Source organism: Symphalangus syndactylus, chromosome 6 (genome assembly GCF_028878055.3).
Source record: "Symphalangus syndactylus isolate Jambi chromosome 6, NHGRI_mSymSyn1-v2.1_pri, whole genome shotgun sequence".
NCBI classification, from domain to species: domain Eukaryota; kingdom Metazoa; phylum Chordata; class Mammalia; order Primates; family Hylobatidae; genus Symphalangus; species Symphalangus syndactylus.
Window position 1 is genome coordinate 44,797,673 of NC_072428.2, and position 18,080 is coordinate 44,815,752.

The 18,080-nt window shown below is 48.3% G+C and overlaps 1 protein-coding gene across 2 annotated transcripts in view; it reads left to right on the forward strand.

Annotated features, from left to right (window-relative positions):
- GALNT18 (polypeptide N-acetylgalactosaminyltransferase 18) overlaps nucleotides 1–18,080 on the forward strand; it is a 351,559-nt gene that overhangs the window by 182,750 nt on the left and 150,729 nt on the right. For both annotated transcript variants that reach the window (XM_055282415.2, XM_055282416.2), the window contains exon 3: nucleotides 8,609–8,775. In XM_055282415.2, coding sequence (XP_055138390.1) covers nucleotides 8,609–8,775 — 167 coding nt within the window. The remainder of the gene's footprint in view (nucleotides 1–8,608; nucleotides 8,776–18,080) is intronic.

The window sequence follows — 18,080 nt, forward strand, 5'->3', positions numbered from 1 at the left end:
GTCTATGGACAGTGTGTTCTCCATGATGGCAACTTAAGGACAAAGGGTTAAAGTAAACATTCTTAATCATGATTTTGCCATTGCATTGAACACGCTGACTGTACAAACAAAGGGGAATTACTCTTTAACTAAAGTACTTTGGGAAAATACCTCTGGTTCTTGTTAATATCAATTTCGTTGTGGGCCAAGAGTATAATGTTATTCTTAAAAGAAGTGTAATTTTGAGCTATATTAATAGAAGTATAATGTTTTAAAAGAGGGAGGTGATAGCTTTGTTCTACTCTGCTGCTCAGATCACAACTGCAGAATTGGGTTTTAAGAGATATTGAGAAAGTGAAATATTTACAGTGGGACAACCCAGAAGAGAAATTGGGTAGTATGACAAACAGGTGAAATTTCTGTTTAGATTATAGAGTAGTAGTTAAAACCTGATTCCCCACTTTCCAAGGCCAGGTCTCTCATTTATAAGCTGGGTGACCTCCAACAAGTTGCTTGGCCTCTCTGTGCCTTGGTTTTCCTATCTGTAAGTTAGGGATGGTACTGCAAAGTTTGTGTAATGTTTGTAGAGCTCACGGGCCACTGCCTGACACACAGGAACTGCTATTTAACTTTTAGTCACTTATTATCTGGGTCTCTGATTTGTAAAAGAGAAGACTTGGGGGAGCATGATCATGACTTTAACGACCTGAAGGACTGCTATGTGGACAAGGAGCACATGGGACAGGGCACTGCCCTGGCAGTAGATGAGAGCAGGGCCAGACAGGCACTGCAGGACAGGTTACACAGAAGTCCCTAGGGGAGTGATTTCTCTCCAGTCCCAGAGTTCTGGGCGTCAGAGGCCAAGCCCTGAGCCAGGCTTTGCTAGAGAGCAAAGTTGCCCCATTCTTCCTTAGGATCCGCCTTCCCCTGCCCTGACAGATCTATCAGGACCTGCCTTTCCCTGCCCGAGCAGATCTGCTCTGCCCCGCCTTCCTCAGCTGTAGGTGCTACGGGCCTGGCCTGCTCACTGACAAACCCACCACATAGAGTGTGCCTAATGTGGCTTTTCCATCAGAGCCAGCTGGCTTTTGTTCCCTGGGTGGCTGTTCATTCAGCCCAGGGATCCCACATTCCCCAGATCTCTAAGATATCTTAGGGACAAATGGTATCCCTGCTTCCTGTTGGTTGCTTACATTGTAAATGATTCTCTTTCCTGATTTCCTATTTTCCGTCTACATTTTACATAACAGAGCCTTTCTCTAAATTGGTAAATTCACCTGAAAGGATGATGGTTGAACTTCTGCCTCTGGATGAAAGTTGGATGTTTTGATGATGACATATACTTAGCAGTTTACACATCAGCAATTCTTGCACCAAATTCTGCTCTTAGATGCAGGCCTGGCCGATTTCTCTCGCATTGCAGAACTCCCGATTCGCAGATGTCCATTGTCTCTTCTGTATCTGGGCCAGATGTAGTGTCTTGCCAAATCTCTGAAGTCCTGGATATACTTAGTATCCCCACCCTGCCTCCATCATCCTGTTCTTCACCCCTTTGGCTTGTGGGATGATCTAGTCTTATTGCTGCAGTCAGGCAGGGAGTAAATGTACAACTCAGTGATTCCATTCCCATTGGGTCATGGTGGAATTCCCATCCACAGAACCCTTATGGACCTGAATTCTTTCTACTGTTCATTTATTCTTGTGTTCATTCAGCCCATCACCAGGTGCATTCTGAATTTCATGCACGGGCCATGAAGTTCTATGCTGAACTTCATACCCGGTATTAGGGATACCTGATGAGCAAAGCAGACACGGCCCTAACCTTGTGCAGCTTATTGTCTAGTGGAGACACTGATGTTTGTTAAATGATCACATAAAAAAACACGTTGCAATAGCATGTACATGGCATGAAAGAAAAGCAGAATCTGTGAGAGTCTCACAGGGGACTGGACTCCAGCCCAGGAAGGGAATTGGTCTTTCTCTACTGGGTTATGTACGTGTTCTCAGGGAGCAAGGAACCAAACCTTTGCAGGTGACCACAGGTGGTTGGGATTTTTTGAAGGCTGATGAAGGCCCACAATCACACAATCAGAAGCCACACAGGCAGGCTCTGGAGTAGGCAGCATGGTTCAAGACATCCTGGACAGCTCCAGCCTGCCATCCTCTGCCCCACTTCTGCTGTGTTTCTAACAGTGACTTCATGTCCTCGTCTATGTTTCACTCACTGACAATGCCCTTCTTCCTATCCATCATTTCTGCTCCCCTGGGCCTCACTTATCACCTTCTTAGGATCTCCTACATTCAACCCCTCCATGAGAAAGGCTGGACAGGGCCACTGGTCATTCTTTAACATTACTAGATCCAGCTACGCAGAGCTTCTGTGCTAGGCTGCCTCATAGGCCTGCAGCTAGCTCTTTGATGGCTATTTGGGGCTCAGGAGATCAGTCACTGGTCCTGTTCATTGTGAGTCAAATGGAGATGCCACACAACAGAAGACACAGCAGCCTCGGTGCAAGGAGTCACCGGGATTGTACATCTCAGAGGCAGGAGTGTTACAGGAAGACCGTGTTGGGCTTCAAAGACTCAGTAGTGTTGATCGTATTTGTCCACGTTGTCCTGCTAGACAGAATACAGCCTCTCCATTCTTCATGCAGATTTGGCAGCCTGGAAACAACTCCTTCATTTCACCCCCCCTCAAGGTCTCTGGGTTGCCAGTGACACACCGCCACTGTCTCACTATCGGCACTTCCGGGTGGGTATGGAAAGGAAGATATAGAAACCATCATTCAGCAGGGTTATGAAGACAAGCTTTGGAATCAAATGAGCCCAGGTTTAAACCCTGGAAGATAACTTACCATCTCAACTCTATTTCCCTCAACTGTTAAATGGGGGATAATAATGCTGTTTACCATACAGAATTGTAGAAAGGAATAAAATGGGGAAAATAGTAAAAACATCTGAACCAGTCTCAGCATGGTTTCTGGCATATGGTAAACAGTAAACGGAAGTTTTTAGTATTATTTCTGAGTATTCCGCATGGGGCAGCAAACACCCTGCAGTCTCTTAGCCCCAGAGGCTATGGGGATACAGATACCAGCCAGAAGGATGGACAGTCTTGATTGTTTTCTTGGCCAATGGGAACCTCCACACTGCCTTCATCCTCTGGTTTTATTATGTCCTGCAATCTGGGAGCTGACAGGACTGGGAATCTAATCTGGAAAGATCTGGAAGAAGCTAGATGTATCTGAGTAAGGCCAGAGGAGAATCAAGCTAGTCCCGTGGGTGCAGGTAGGAGACAGAGGCTGGAGTGAGGCCATGGTGGCCATGAGGGCCAAGAAGACATTGCTGATCCTGGAGCCAGACCCTCTCCCTGGGTGTACGTCCCAGGGGGTTAGTGAGCCTGAACCCTTGTGTGCTGAATATAGCTGAGAGGGGAGGGACTCTCCAGGAAAAGCCTGGGGAGAAAGCAGGACCAGGACAATCCCCTCAGGGGAGTGGTTGCCTGGAGTGCCACCTTCTCACTTGCTTTGGCAGCTGGGCCCCGCCTCCACTCCCAGAACACTGGCATAGCTGGATGCTGTTCCTAGTGTGTCTTGGCAGACAGACCCCTGTTCACAGTCTACTTTGATCTTCATTCTAGAACCGGCCTGCTCACTCTTCCCACCCCCCACCCCCAGGTCAAGCAGCCTCTATGAACAATTCACTCCGATAGACTAGGACCTTGCAGACTTGCTGAGGTCAAAGACGGGAGGGTCTGCCAATCCAAGATGGAGGTGTCCGGCTGTAGCGCTGAGGTCTGGCCACTGCCCTGGGTCTTATCTGGTGGCCGAGAGCCAGGCTTTACCTCACTTATTCCTCTACTGCTTCCCCGCCGCTTCCCCGCCTCTCACATGATCACACAGCACTGAAGCCCTTGATGTAACTTTGCCTCATACATATCTCCAAACAGTCCTGGGGGATCTCTGCAGAGAAGCCCCCTAAGTTATTGCTCCCCATCCCTGCACCTCCTTCTGTGTGCAGAGCTCGATAGAATGGAGTCTGTCATGACCATCAATTCCAGCTTATTAGACAACCATATCCCTCCCCTCTCAGAAATGCCTTGTTTTTTTTATCTCTAGTGGAAAGTAGCTCAGCTTTGAACAAGAATAAAAGTAAAAACGGAGGTTTTTATGGCTTAATTTTACAGGAGAATATGCCTGTTCTCAAAATGAGCATGGGCTCGGTCTTGTGCAGTTGTGAGTCCTCGAGGAGCTTAAACACAGAAGGTCTGGCCCCAGAGTGTGACACCCAGAGCTCTTGTCCTCAGCCCTTCTCTGCAGAGGTGAGCAGAGAGGCAAGTGCAGAGGCCGACATCAGGGCAGAGGGGAGGGAGGCTCTGGGCGAGTAGGCAGGGTCCCGGCTGCGGCAGGACTGGAGCAGAGTGTGTGGGTGGCCCAGTCCTGGAAAATCCAGGTGCTCTGGGAGGGCATCTTAGCAGTACAGATTTGGGAGCAAATGCCACCGGGTCAGTGCTGGGTTGCCAGGCCAAGAAAGTGGCTGGACTCTGGAGCAAAAGCTCTGGGCTTGGGTCCAGAGCAGTCCTCTCCCACACAGCTCTTGGAGGCGTGTTCTTTTCAAGGTGACTTGGACTATTGCACAAAGCCCTCGCTCCTGAGTTCAGTGTCTGCAGTGATGAGGATGGCATGACCAGGAAGGATGTAGATGTCTTGCTTGACATGCTCTTCTTCTTCCTCCTTTTTGCCCCTGCCCTTCAGCAATGTACATTCTACTTCAGTGTTGAGGTGAAGATATGAACTACAGACCGTGTCATGATGTGGCATGCACGTGTGTTTTGTGGAACCTGAAAGGGAATTTATTCAACAAATACCATTGGAAGACCTGCTGCTCGCATCATGGTGTGCAGCAGTGGGCAGGAGGCTGTGAGCAAGGCCAGTCTGTGCACTCAGAGCTGGTGATGTAGGCATGGGGGACCACCTGACCTGGCGTGTCTAGGACTTTCAGTGCTGAAACGGTGGGAAGGTCCTGGGCAAACTGGGACGAGCTTGTCACCCTATGTAGTCATGATGGTGGCAAGGGGATGTGTCCTGTGGCATTTGTGGGTTGGGAGGGAGGGGAAGTTGGAAAACATGTGAGATAGAACAGCCTCAATCTTGTGGAGAGAAGCCATTGAGTAATCCTTTCTTCCCACTTCCTTATTCTGTGACCAAGACATAGAGCAGAGAGGGAAGGTGGCTTGTTTGTGGTCACACAGCAAGGTGGGGCAGAGCTGGGAATAGCACCTGGGTGACTTCATCCCCTTCAAACGCTTTCCCTAAAACGATCCCCCCATATCATCATCCTTATCCTGCCTGCCCCTTGCCTCTCTGCTCACCCAGGGCCACCTTAGGTCAGGTGTGGAGAAACTGAAGGCTGAGGGAAGGTGTCTCCTGATGCCAAGACAGAGGCCACAGCAGCAGCATGGCTGTCGCCGGGAGGCCCCAGCAGTCCCGGGAGAGAAGAGAAAAGAAGGATTTAAGGAGGTCAGGGCATTTAGCCTGAAGGGATTAGAGTGTAAAGAAACTGAGCATTTCTGGAGACTGCGAATGTGAGGAATTGGGGCCTTTCATGCAGGAGGAGGGAGGACGGGAGAACAGGAGCCTGCTGGTGGGGGGAGGACCAGGACCTGACTCTTCTTCCAAGGGAGGAGGTTTGTAGGAAAACGGAGCAGTCTAACATCAGCGGCAGGCACTCAAAATGTAGGCCGTAGATGAAACAAGCAAGCTTGTTAGCTTCGTTTCATTCCAAAAACATTCATAGAGTACCTACTAAGTGCCAGACTGTGGTTGAAGGTTGGGAGACAGCACAGTCCAAAAGCAAAGTTCCTGCTCTCAGGGGGCTTCATTCTAGTAGAGCGGAGCAGACAATAAACAGGTTCGAATGTGATGCCCTAGAGAATGTGTTCAGCTATGTTCAAATGAGTTTTCCTATGAAAACTTTATGTTCAAAAGTCTTTCTTGTGAAAATCGTGATCAGCAGGGCTTAGCTTATTATACAAATACAGCATTTCATTCTGTGTGGAGGAAGACCATCAGGAGACCAGCTTCCAGAGACTGGCAGCTCAAACCATCAGGGCTGCTACTGGGAGGAATTAAAATTGGTCTCCTCAGAAGGGGGAGACTGGGCACTACATTCAGAATTAAGAAGGGAAGAGAGTAGGAGAGTAGGGGGAAGTAGTTAACCCCTATCTCTGAACACCCTGGAAATTTAGATACTGAGACTCTGGGAATGCAGAGCAGACCCCCTGGGGAAGTGCAGAGAGATACAGAAGCAAAGTCTTCATTGCTGGTGGAGTTTAGTAGGGAGGACAGTGAACTTGTGCCAATCCATTGGCCTTCTTGGCAGCTGTCTATTATACTTTATATAAAAGAAGAATTCATGTGCTATTTGTTTGGCCACAGATGGTATTACTTTTTAAATGCGATTAGCAAGTGGTTGTGTGTTAATACTAATCTCTGTCCGTTTTCATGCCTAGGGAAAGCCCAACTGTTGGTCTTGATCACCATAAATAAATACTAGCTAGAGGACTTATTTGACTGTCAACCACAAATCTTTTAATTGCTGTTATAAAAATTGTATTCACATTTTTCTTTTCCAAAAAATTGAAAAAGATCCAATGAGTTTCAGAAGGCATGCCAGTCTTTCTCCTTCATTCAAGTTCCTCCCCTCTCCTCCCTATTCCCTTCATTCTTTCACCATTGTTAAATCAGCTGGTTCCCTCCTCTCCAGCCATAGCACTGGTTCCTTTGGATCCACAGAACCCTTGCACGACTCACTTTTGCATGCCATTTAAGTTTCTGATCCAATCTCTCTTCCTCAGAGAGGCCTTCCTGACAGCAGCTGCCAGGGCATCGTCTCATTCTCTTGCCTAGAGTTTCTTTTCATCTTAGCACTAATATGAGATTGTATTTTTTCTTCCGTATTTATCTGTTTTTCTGTCAAAGCATAAGCTCCATAAGGACAGGGACTGTGGGACTGTGTCCACTTCCTGCTGTACCTCAGTGCCTGTAACACTACCTGCCTAGTGGAAGATACTCAACAAATGTTTATTCCATTAAATGCAAGAACAAATGAATTCTACACCAATCTATTAACTTGGTTTTATTAAAATCACAAGTACAAAGTATGTTTGGGAAAAGGCTCAACTCTTTCTTTACCCCATTCCTCTCTGGCGAGAGAGAAGGAGAGCTCGAAATAGAACGGGAAAAGTTTCTGTACATTTCTGGCAACCATAGAGATGCTGATCTTAGTTTATTAATCTCATGCTCTTAAGCAGGCTGGGGCCCCATGGTGATTTCTCCAAATTGCTCAGTGCTGGTTATCCTGCAGCCTTCCTCATTAAGGAAGAGCAGGCCCATTCCTATTCTGCAACACTTTAATTACCGACAAGCAGAAGCCCCGTGCAATTATGCTCATTATTGCATGTTCTGACCTGGCTGCACCTCCCACTCTGGAGCAGTGGAACATGGTCACCAGCCCTAAAGCCCTGGAGCCTTCAGTGGGAACCCTCCTCTCCTGGGACAGGGCTGTGATTACTGTCCCATTCTTTCATTCATCTACACGGAAAATGGGAGCTTAGTGCCTTCTAGAACAGCATTTAGTGTCAGGCAGGGAAGGGCACCAGCAGTGGTCTCCTGTCCATAAAGACTAGGCTTGCAGAGGAGGGAACTACCCTCAGGAGCCATGGCACTTTTCATGGTCTGGCCTCTCATGGGATCTGATTTCAGAACTGTGTGTTCCTCTTCATAGGGGGAATACCTCAAGTCCTCAAGATACCACCAAATGGCTTCAGGATTTCAGCAGAGCTAGGAGGAAATGGGTCAGTTAGGGGCATTCTCTTTCATGGCCATTTCTCCTTCAAGGAGAGATCCTGGTACAGGTGTCAGAGGACCAGAGTTGGGGTTCTGTCATGGTAGCTGACTCAGAGTGCAGCCATAGGTGAGAACTCAACCTCTTTGAGCCTCATTCTCCCCATCTGTGAAATGAGACTGAACCTGGTCCTTCCACCTTTTCCTCATGTTGAGACTGTTTCTGGCTCCAACCCTGTTCTGGAAACTGGTTTTCTGTGGTGAGTGAGAAGCAGGAGAGTTGCAGGCAGTATGCCTTCTGGAGTAAAGGGAAGTAGATTTTGGCAGAAGTCTCCGGGAGGAGGCATCTTTGTCTCCTGAGGCTGGATGCCTGAGGTCTGGCCTCACCTAGGTGTTGGTTACCATTTTGGAAATACTACAAATTTACGTTGGTTGCATTTCCCATTCTACTGGATTTAGAAACATTAAGTCATTCTTCCAGTAAACAATCAGGGACTACCTGCCAGCTGCCATGTGCTGTCGTAAGTGCTCATGGCATTACTGTTCAGCTGGCATAGACACTGACAACTTCAACTCAGGTGTGGGGTGAACTGGTTTCAATGCTCGTGAGCCTTTCTGCTGGACATTTAGGGCTCATCTTAAGTGCATCAAAGAAGGGGCCCTTGGAAGAATCTGGACTCCTGAGCCCTCCAGCAAAGCTGGAGCCAGGACGTGGGCTGGGTCAGCTCCCGAGGTGACTCCAGCTGAGTCACTCACAAATCTAAGTGCTTGGCTGTTCTTTGCAGGTGCCGTAACCTCTCATTTCCTGACAGCCTGCCGGAGGTGAGCATCGTGTTCATCTTCGTCAATGAAGCGCTTTCGGTACTACTGCGCTCCATCCACTCGGCCATCGAACGGACGCCCCCGCATCTGCTCAAAGAGATCATCCTGGTGGATGACAACAGCAGTAACGGTGAGTGTCGGAGCTTCCCAGGGCCCAGGCCTTACTTCGTGGCTGACATCTAAGCCGATGGTTCAGCATCGTGGTTCACATTTGCTCAAGGGTGTCTGTGGCTGTTCTTTCTCCGGAGTATAGGTGAGAAATTCATGGTGGCCACTGCTTCAGAAGGTTCACTCCGTCTGAGCATGGCCTCTGCATCCCAGAGGGGTCTGGTCCTTAGGCTTTTTCTCACTGGCTGGCTACTGTCCCCTCCCATATTCCAGTGCAATACGATAAGATAGAAGGCCCTGACCTCCTACCCTACCATATACACAGTGAACATGTCCAGTGACTCTTTTCCATGATGCATCATTTCACTTAGTAGGGTTCCTCAGCCTCTGCCTGGAAGATTGTTCACTGGTGTTATGTTAGCAGTGGCGGTGGTGACGACGGTGCTGGTGGTGATGGAGGTTGTAGTGGTGGTGATGATGGGGATGGCAGTGGACATGTAACTCAATGACAACAACAGACTTGTTGAATGTCTAGCCTCTTTGCTGGATCCCCTGTTCCCTGTTCCATCTGTCCCTAGCCAGACCCTGGGTGGCCTGCAAACACCTTGTTGAAACCATCGTATCACTAACTCTCTTTCTCCAGCACTACCAGCCACCTCTTTTCCCTGGTGCACATTTCTTGGTCTCTGATTCTTTGCACTCCCATATGCCATCATATACCGTTCCAGACTGAAAGACCACATTTCGAGACAGCTAAGAAAACAGTGTTCTTGATAGGACCATTTATATGAATGTACTTCTGATAATGCATGATTTCTCAAAATAGACTGCTGGGTCACTGTATCATAGAAACACTGAGCTTGTATTATCTTTTGAGCTTTCTCTGCTGTCAGGTAGTAAATTTCCTAATGAATCAGTTGCTGTAATGAGAAGTTCAGATGGGCAATTTGTGATTTGTTATCAATTAAAGCTGAAACACATCGGATAATTGAAATGTATTTAACCTGAGAAAGTGAATCTTCATTTTCATTTTATCATCATGTGGCAAGAAGTGTGGGAGCAGTGCTGTGAGGAGATTTTAGAAATTTCTGAAGGAGAATCATTTGACTCTCATTGTTCCGTGGACATGAATAAAGGAAAATGCATCGAGGATGCAAATAGGCAACATAGTCTTAAAGGTAATTGTCTATCACGAGGGAGACAGGAAGGGCTCAGCTCCCATCTCTGATGGCTGCCTGCCATCATCTAGCCTGGGACCCAAAAAACGGGTGCCTAAGAAAACTCCCATTCCCTATTGACTAATGCCAGACAGCCTGACTAGCCTGCCCCACACACTCCATCCCTGGACTTCACCTAGGCCTGCTGATCCTCCTCACGTCTTACAGTGTAAGGAGGCACAGGATGGAAGAACCAGCATTCAAGGATGAAAACATTCCCCAAGCAAGAGGCACAACTCCTCACATAACAAGAGAGAAGAGTATGGAGCACTAGGAGGAAGAAATCTCGGAGCCTTTCATTTCTTCCCTGTAGTGAGAACCTTAAGGATGCCATTTGGGCTCTAAGTCATATGGACAAAGCTGATATTGAGTCTGAGAAATTTAGATAAGGAAAGTGAATCAGCTATAGAGGATTTCCTATTTGAACTTAAAGAGTTTGAACTCTATTTTGTAAATGGCAATAACTATCTAAAGCTTTTGGTCAGAGGAATGACGGGGTCAGAGTTGGGCAATGGAGGAATTTGGTCATGCTTCATTATATTGGCTGGGGAAAAGGGCATCTTGAAGAAGGGAAATGGATGAGGAGGCTATTGCAGCAGTAGAGAGAGAAGTCAAGAGGCCTGGAGTCAGGGACAAGTTATAGGCCTGAGAGGTATTATGAAGGAAAAATCTGTTGGACCATTTGGCTGAGAAGCCATGGGCAGGCGGGCCAACAGAGGGGAGGTCAGTGATGGCTCAGAGTTTCAAGCCAGGGTGATTCAGAGGATGGCAGTGCATTGCCCCAGAAGAGGCAGGCAGCAGGAGCAATGCCCTGGTGCAGTAGTCCGTCATCAGGGATGCAGACGAGCAGCACCCTAGAACTTTCAAAGCTCTAGAGCATTGTGGTGATGGTTCGGTAAAGTATCTTGATTGTGCTGTTGGTTACACAAAGCTGTACTTGTCATCACAACTGCATCGAGCTGTGTATGCACACCCAAACCAGTGCCTGCCTGTATAAGGAGAGATCCGAACAAGCTCTGTGGATGGTAGCCATGTCAGTGGCCTGGTTTTGATATTGTGCTGTGGTTGTGTACAATGTTACCATTGGGGAATACTGGGTGAGGGGCATATGAAACCTTCTTGTACACTTTTGTGAATCTATAATTACTTCAAAATATTAAGTTAAACAAAAAGCTCTCCTAGGAGATTCTAATTCAGTGAGTTCAAAAAGGGTTCTAGACATCGCTGTTTTAAAAAGCATTCTTTTTTTTATTTTGATTTTTTTGAGACAGGGTCTTTCTCTGTTGCCCAGGCTGGAATGCGGTGGCACGATCACAGCTCACTGCAGCCTTGACCTCCCAGGCTCGGGCAATGCTCCCGTCTTAGCCTCCCGAGTAGCTGGGACTACAGGTACATCCACCGTGCCTGGCTAATGTTTTATAATTTTTGTAGAGATGGAGTCTCACTATGTTGGGCAGCCAGGTCTCAAACTCCTGGACTCAAGCAACCCTCCTGCCTCACCCTCCCAAATAGTTGGGATTACAGGCGTGAGCCACTGAGACTGGTCTTAAAAAGCATTCCTAATGATTCACAGCTCTGTTAGAGAAGCTTTAGTTTCAGGAATAACATGTGGCTTCACTTTTGAACATATTTGGTGTCCAGTGCCTGGTGTGAAGGGCCGGAGCTCTGGACTAAAGCCTGAAGTCATAGATTCTGGAACCCTCTCCACCATGGATGATAACTGACCATGGAAAAGTCCCTCAGCCTCTCAGAGTCTGTTTCTCTCTCTCTGGAAAACGGAGATAAATAAATCCTCCTTTGCTTGCCTCACCTGCCTGCAGTGGCCACATCATGTGTGACTGTGAATTGATCCCTGTCACTATTACCCTCCCTGAGTTCTACCCCATTTCCAGGAGGCAGGCACATAAGCCAGCAAACTGCATGGCAGGAGACCCAGAGGGGAAATGTGGGAACATGGATTTGGAGTCTCATGCGTGGAGTAATTAAAGCCATTGACTGGAAGGAGAGGAAGTCAAAAGGGAAGAGGAAAGAACAGAAAGTTAGAAGCTTGAGAGAATACTGAGGGTAAGATATGTAGGCGTCGGGAGGAAGAGCATTAGCAGGTGAGAGAGGAGGAACACTCGGGAGAATCTGGAAGACAGCACAGTCTCCGTGGGCAGAGAGAATTTCAGGAATAAGAGAACCGTCTATTCACGTGAAACCTCAGACAGGTGGAAGGACGAGGAACCTGAGCAGAAGCCACCGGGTGTGGAAGGGACAGACCTGGGAAACCTCAGTGAGAAGCTTTAGTGGAATGTTGGAGATGGGGGCTGTCGAAGCCAGCTGAAGATAAAGAGCAGGCAGTGAGGGGAGATTTTTCCTCGAGGATTCTCGACTGTAGAGGAGAATCACAAGCTCAGGCAGGAACTGGAGCAATGTTTTCCAAAAATAAAAATTAAAAATTACCATCCTCTACAGCAAGAAATAAAGTTACATCATGACCCAGGATGACACACCCACTCACACCCATACACACACGATGGGAACACGACTTTTAAGAAACAATACTTACCCTTCTAATGTGCAAAGCACTCTGCTATTTTCTATTATATTCTGTTCTGTTCAGTTCAATTCTATTGTATTTTATTGTGTTCTAGTTCTCTTAAAGGTAGGTTGTTCTTGAGACCCTGAGTGCATATTAGAATCACTTGGAGGGCTTTTAAGACATTCAGGGCCCAGGTTTTACCTCTAGTGATTTAATGGGTCTAGGGAGGTGGGCACCTGAAGCCAGAGTTTGGAGCAGGGCCTCTGAGGAGGAAGATGGGATCCAGGGCACAGAAGCAAGAGTTGCCTCCGAAAATAAAGGACTTGTCTTTCTCCCGCCCTGTGAGGGAACAGGGAGGCAGCAGGAGGCAATGTGGCTGTGGTGATGGGTACCCAGAGTGAAGCGCAGCAGCAGGCTCAGTGGCCTGATGGCCGACAGGGCCAGAGCGGAGGCCAGACATGGTGGGAAGGGGCCTGGCCCTGGCTAGAGTTCCCATGTGGAATGGGACAGGGAGGTAAGCAGGAATGGGGTTCCTTGACCCCAGGCTGAGCTGAACCCTCAAAAGGGGAAGAAGAGACACTAGAGTGAGCTCCTGGAGGAAGTGGCCCCTATCTAGCCTTAGGACATGGCTAAAGGCCCTTCGGACCTCAGCCTGACTTGGAGGAAAGCGGCTATGGCCAGACCCTGTGCAGGCTCCACGTGGGGAGCTGCTTCTCTTGGGCCTCTCGCTCAGCGCAAGACTTTCATGTTTTTCAAATCAGGCCAACTCAGCTTGGTTCAACTAAGATTTCTGTAGTACCAGCCTGGGGTAACGGAAGGAAGAGGGTGATGGACCAGACCTAGTCCCTGCCATGGGGAGTTCGGCAGATAAGTCTAAAGTGGGGATGAAATGTTCCAGGACTTGGTTTCCAGGCTCGGTTCTGCTGCTTTCTGGCCATGGGTCTCTGGGCTAAGGTTTTCTTATGTGCCATGACAGGGACATCAGGCCCTGCCTTGCCCTGTCTGCCTCACAGAGGCACTGGGGATGAGGTGAGGGAATCGGAGTGAAAGTTCCCTGTAAGCTTCTGGATGCCAAGGGTGACTTAAAATGACAGTGATAAAAATAACAACAGTAACAATAATCATGGCAACAGCTGACAAGTAGCCACTGTTGAAAGACAGCTGTTTCGGTGGGAAGAGCGCAGAATTTGGCATTTGGCCAGCTTTTCCATTCCAGCTCTTTCTGACTTTGTGCTAGCTTGTGTTCTTAACCTCTGTGAACCCTATTTTCCTTATCTGTAAAATTGAGATGTATAATTCCCACCTCAGGGGTTGTTGGGAGGCTTGAATGAGATAACACGATGGAAGGGATGTTGGTGTTTAAAACTCTAAATTACGCAGCCGTGCAGAGTCCTCAGAATGTCTTCCTCACTAAGCCTTCCTTCCCAGGCTTCTATTACTAGTTCCGTGCGTGCTGGCGCCTCTTGTCTCCCCAGGCTCTCTTTGGCCACACCTTTGCTTTGGGTCAGGCCTGTGCTTCCTCAAACACAGGAACAGGGCAGTCAATCACTGCTTTCTTCTTCCAAGCCTCTCTAGACCTTTAGCTCTCGCTCAGAAGCCAGGGACTGAATCCTCTGTAAGTGGCCATTATGTAGGAGCCTGAATCCCTGTTCTCTGTCTCCTTAGCAACTTCCTTAACAAGCTCTACTTTTTCAGGGGCTGGCTCCAATCTATCGTGCTGTCACTCTGCTGCAGCAGTCTCAAACTTCAGCGTTTGAGTTTGGTTAAAAATATGGACGTTTGGCAGTGTGTGGTGGCTCATGCCTGTAATGCCAGCACTTTGGTAGGCCAAGGCAGCAGGATCGCTTGAGCCCAGGAGTTCAAGACCAGCCTGTACAACATAGCAAGACCCTGTCTGTATATTATTAACATTTTATTTTTTGAATAATACGGAGATTCATACCAGGCATGCCGCTGCCTCAGGACATTTGCACTTGCTGTTTTTTCCACCTGGAATGTTCTTTCTACTGCCTCCCCTCCACCCTGCTCCATATGTGCACAACTTGCTCCTTTTCCTCTTCAGGCCTTTACTCAAATGCCTCCTCACTAGGGCTGTTAGTGAATCACTCGGTTTAAAGGGCAGCACTCCTCCCTGTCACTCCTCACCCCACCCCTTGTTTCTTTTCCTCTGTATCTCCAACTGCCTTCTGATGTACTGTGTTCACTAATTTACTCTCTCCTAATTATTTGCACATTTCCCTCCCCCAGTGTGTAAGCTCCATGAAGATAGGGGCATTTATTTTGCCCCGTGAAGCATCTCCAGCACCTAGAATGGTGCCTGGTATTTGTAGTTGTTCAATAAATATGGATTTAATGAAAGAACTTTGAATCTGTAGATCTGGGGCAAGGCCTGAAACCTGCATTTTAGCATGGCTCCAGGGCACTCTGATTCTTTGTGAGTCACTGTTCTAATTGTTGTCCTCCATCTGTGCTGCAGCTGAGGAGCCTGAGACAGCTGCCTCCGCCTCAGCTCCCCCAGAGCTAGCCTCTGGCTGCAGGCACCACTGGGTGGAGTGTTTCTTCCTGGGCCAGGGTCCTTGGAGCTTCCCTGTTGCATCCCAGGGATATGTATGAACGTGGGGTGGAGTGCAGAGGAGAAGGTAAGTTTCTCTTGCTGGCCTGAACTCACTTCCCATCTTCAGAGTCAGATGATCAACCTGAGCCTCCCTGTGACCATGTTATCCAACCTCTGCAAGCATTCCTGACAGTAGTGACCAGGTTCTGCCTGCTCTGCAGCTCGAAGGCCATGTTTCCCTTCCCCACCTCATCCTCCTTGTCAAATCAAAAAAATGGTAGGAGCACAGCTCTGAGCCTGCTGGTTTCAATGACCAGACTTTTCAACAAATCCCAATGGACCAATGTCTTTAGCTGGGACTGCATGATTCAGCCTCTACAGACTTCCAGAGGGAGAGAAGCAACAGGATTTTCAGTCAATAGAGGCATCTCTGCCTTTGACTCTTGGCATTCATTGCTTCATTCTTTCAGTCCTTCAACAGGTTTTTGGTGGCCACGTGTTTTGTGCTGAGTGCCTGGCTAAGCACTTTGGGGGCTTGTTCATGTGACACAGGTATTCCAGTACCTGGCACAGAGCAAATGCCCAATGAATGTGAACTCTTTCAGGTTCCCTCGCCAGCTGTCCCAGCTGTTCCCTCGGCCAATCCCACAATTCAGCCATTTCCACTTCTGGAAAAAAATAAAAAAAGTTTTCTTTGCTGTAGTCATTTTCTGTTTCCTGTTTGAACTCATGTCCTCTTTTGATAAACATAAAAATCACATACCCCTCTTTCATGCCACTTGAAATTTCAAAGTTAATTTGAATTTGTGATTAAAAGCACATCAAAGCAATGGTAATATCAAATATTCTTTTAAGAATCCCATGCCCTGGAGATGTCTGTCTGCTCTGGATTGGCGGTGGCTTGCCCAACCTGAATCCAGCCCATCACTTGTCTCCTGCTGCCGCTTTTAAGCAAGGCAATGGCTGGTTCCCAGCACTTCATGTGCTTGAAGGCTGGATTGAATCTTCTCTCTCTCCCAGGCCAGGGATCTCCTTTGCTCATGGACCCGGTCTTCACGCTGGCCACGTTTGCTAGAAACCTCCCATATCTGTTGCCAGGGGAAGGCATACAACTCAGCGGGCCTCAAGAGATGGGCAGAAGGAAACTGTCCCTCCCGACAACAGTGTCAGATAGGCAGAACCCGGTTAATCCTAGCTGGCTCTTGGGAGGAAACTGCGGACCTACATTGGGCAGAAACCTGCCAGTGTGCCACTTCTTTGCATGGCAGAGCTGAGCTAGGGCCCCGGGTCTTCTGACTCCCACAGAAGACCACATCCTCCAGCATAGGCAGTCTCATCACTTTGTCCAGTGTGCACTTCTTCCTGCTTGTCTGCACTGTATGTGGGCATGTGGCCCATAGCCAGACCATCCTGGTTTGCTCCCTCTGCTGGGAATGAATGTCCTCTGCTACCCCACTCACTTTGCTTAGCTCTAGACTTCCAAAGTCAGCTTTGCTATCACTGTTTCCAGAAACTCCTCCATGGCTCTGCCCCCAGCACCACCCCAGCTGGATTAGGGGGTTGGCCTCAGTGCTCCCACGCACCCTGGCTCCTCCTTATCCTGCTATATTTTACCTGGTTATTGACTCACTAAATTACAGTGAGTAGTTTAGGTCAGACTAGTTAAGGTGACCAGTGTGACAGGAACATGATCCTGGTCATCTCAAGACCCCAACAACAACTAGCCCAGTGTGCTGCTCATCGTAGTCATTCTGTCAATTTTGTTGACTAAAGAATAGTCATGATCTCCCAGGGAAGTAGATGTGGTCACCATCTCCACTTCATAGATGAGGCAGCTAAGTCTCAGAGGGTCTAAAAAAGAAAAAAGTGACAGGCTCAAGGCCACATAGCCAGGAAGTGCTAGGACAGGAATTCAAATCCAGGCCAGCTGGCTCTGGACCTTGTGTCTCCTCTACTCTCCCGCTCCTGGAAGCCTGGGAGGCATTGACATGGGCACCTCCTCTCTGGTTCTCTCCTGACAGCCAGCCCACTCCATTGCTTCTTAGGGAGGGCAGACCAGAGCCAGGACGACCGCCACATGCACTAAAATGGCAGGTCCAACGTAGGTGAGCCTTCCTGGTCCTCTCATGGGTACAGGTGTTGGCTGGGGACCCACATCTACTTTGTTGGGGGCAGCAGGCAGGCTTGGCCAGAAAGGGTTCCCCAGGCTGGTTTTCAGGCTTCCAGCTAGGCACCACCCAGCTAGCTGCCTCTGGCCAGGGCTGGAGTTTGACCCCCACTTCTTCAGGCCTGGGCCTGAGACTCAAGTGACCCCCAGTGCCCCTAGATAGAAAGAGCCCTGACCAGGCGCCCCTAGCTCATTGAGCACTTAGTATGTGCCAGAGCTATTTTAAGTACTTCACCATAAATTAATCAGTGCCATATGATGGGGGTATGGACCATTACCAGTGTCACCTGATGTAATAGGGAGGCAGACCCAGCGAAGTTAAGGAACTTGTCCAGAGTTACAGAGGTATGATTTGACTGGTTTCAGAGCCTACACCCTTTACCATTAAACAGGCTGCTTGCCTCTGGTGCACCATAGGTCTCTGATTCCAAACAACTTATTTGAATTTTGTCCTTATCCCTTTTCTCCATTTCCTCTGGAGAGAGAGATGTTGGGCAGCAGGACCAGTGAAGTAGGAGACAAAAAGGGAACTTCAGAGAAGGGTGTGTCTGTGTCCTAGCCTTGAGCTTTGCCTGGAGCTTTGCCTGCAGTTTCAGGAAGAAGGAGAGATGGGTTGCATAGAAGCTTCCTGGCTTCTGTTGGGTGAGAGGTAATTCAACAGTTGGCAGCCATGCTTTAGGTCACCTTGTGAGAGGGAGGCAGCTTCCTATTCTCTTTGAAATAGGGAGAAGTTGGCATGCCTGTGTGAGTGTGCATGTATGTGCATGTGTATGTCTGCACATCTTTATACATGTATATGCAAGTACTCTGTTCATGTATGCACACATACATGTTTGTTGTGTACATGTGTATTGTGTTACATGCA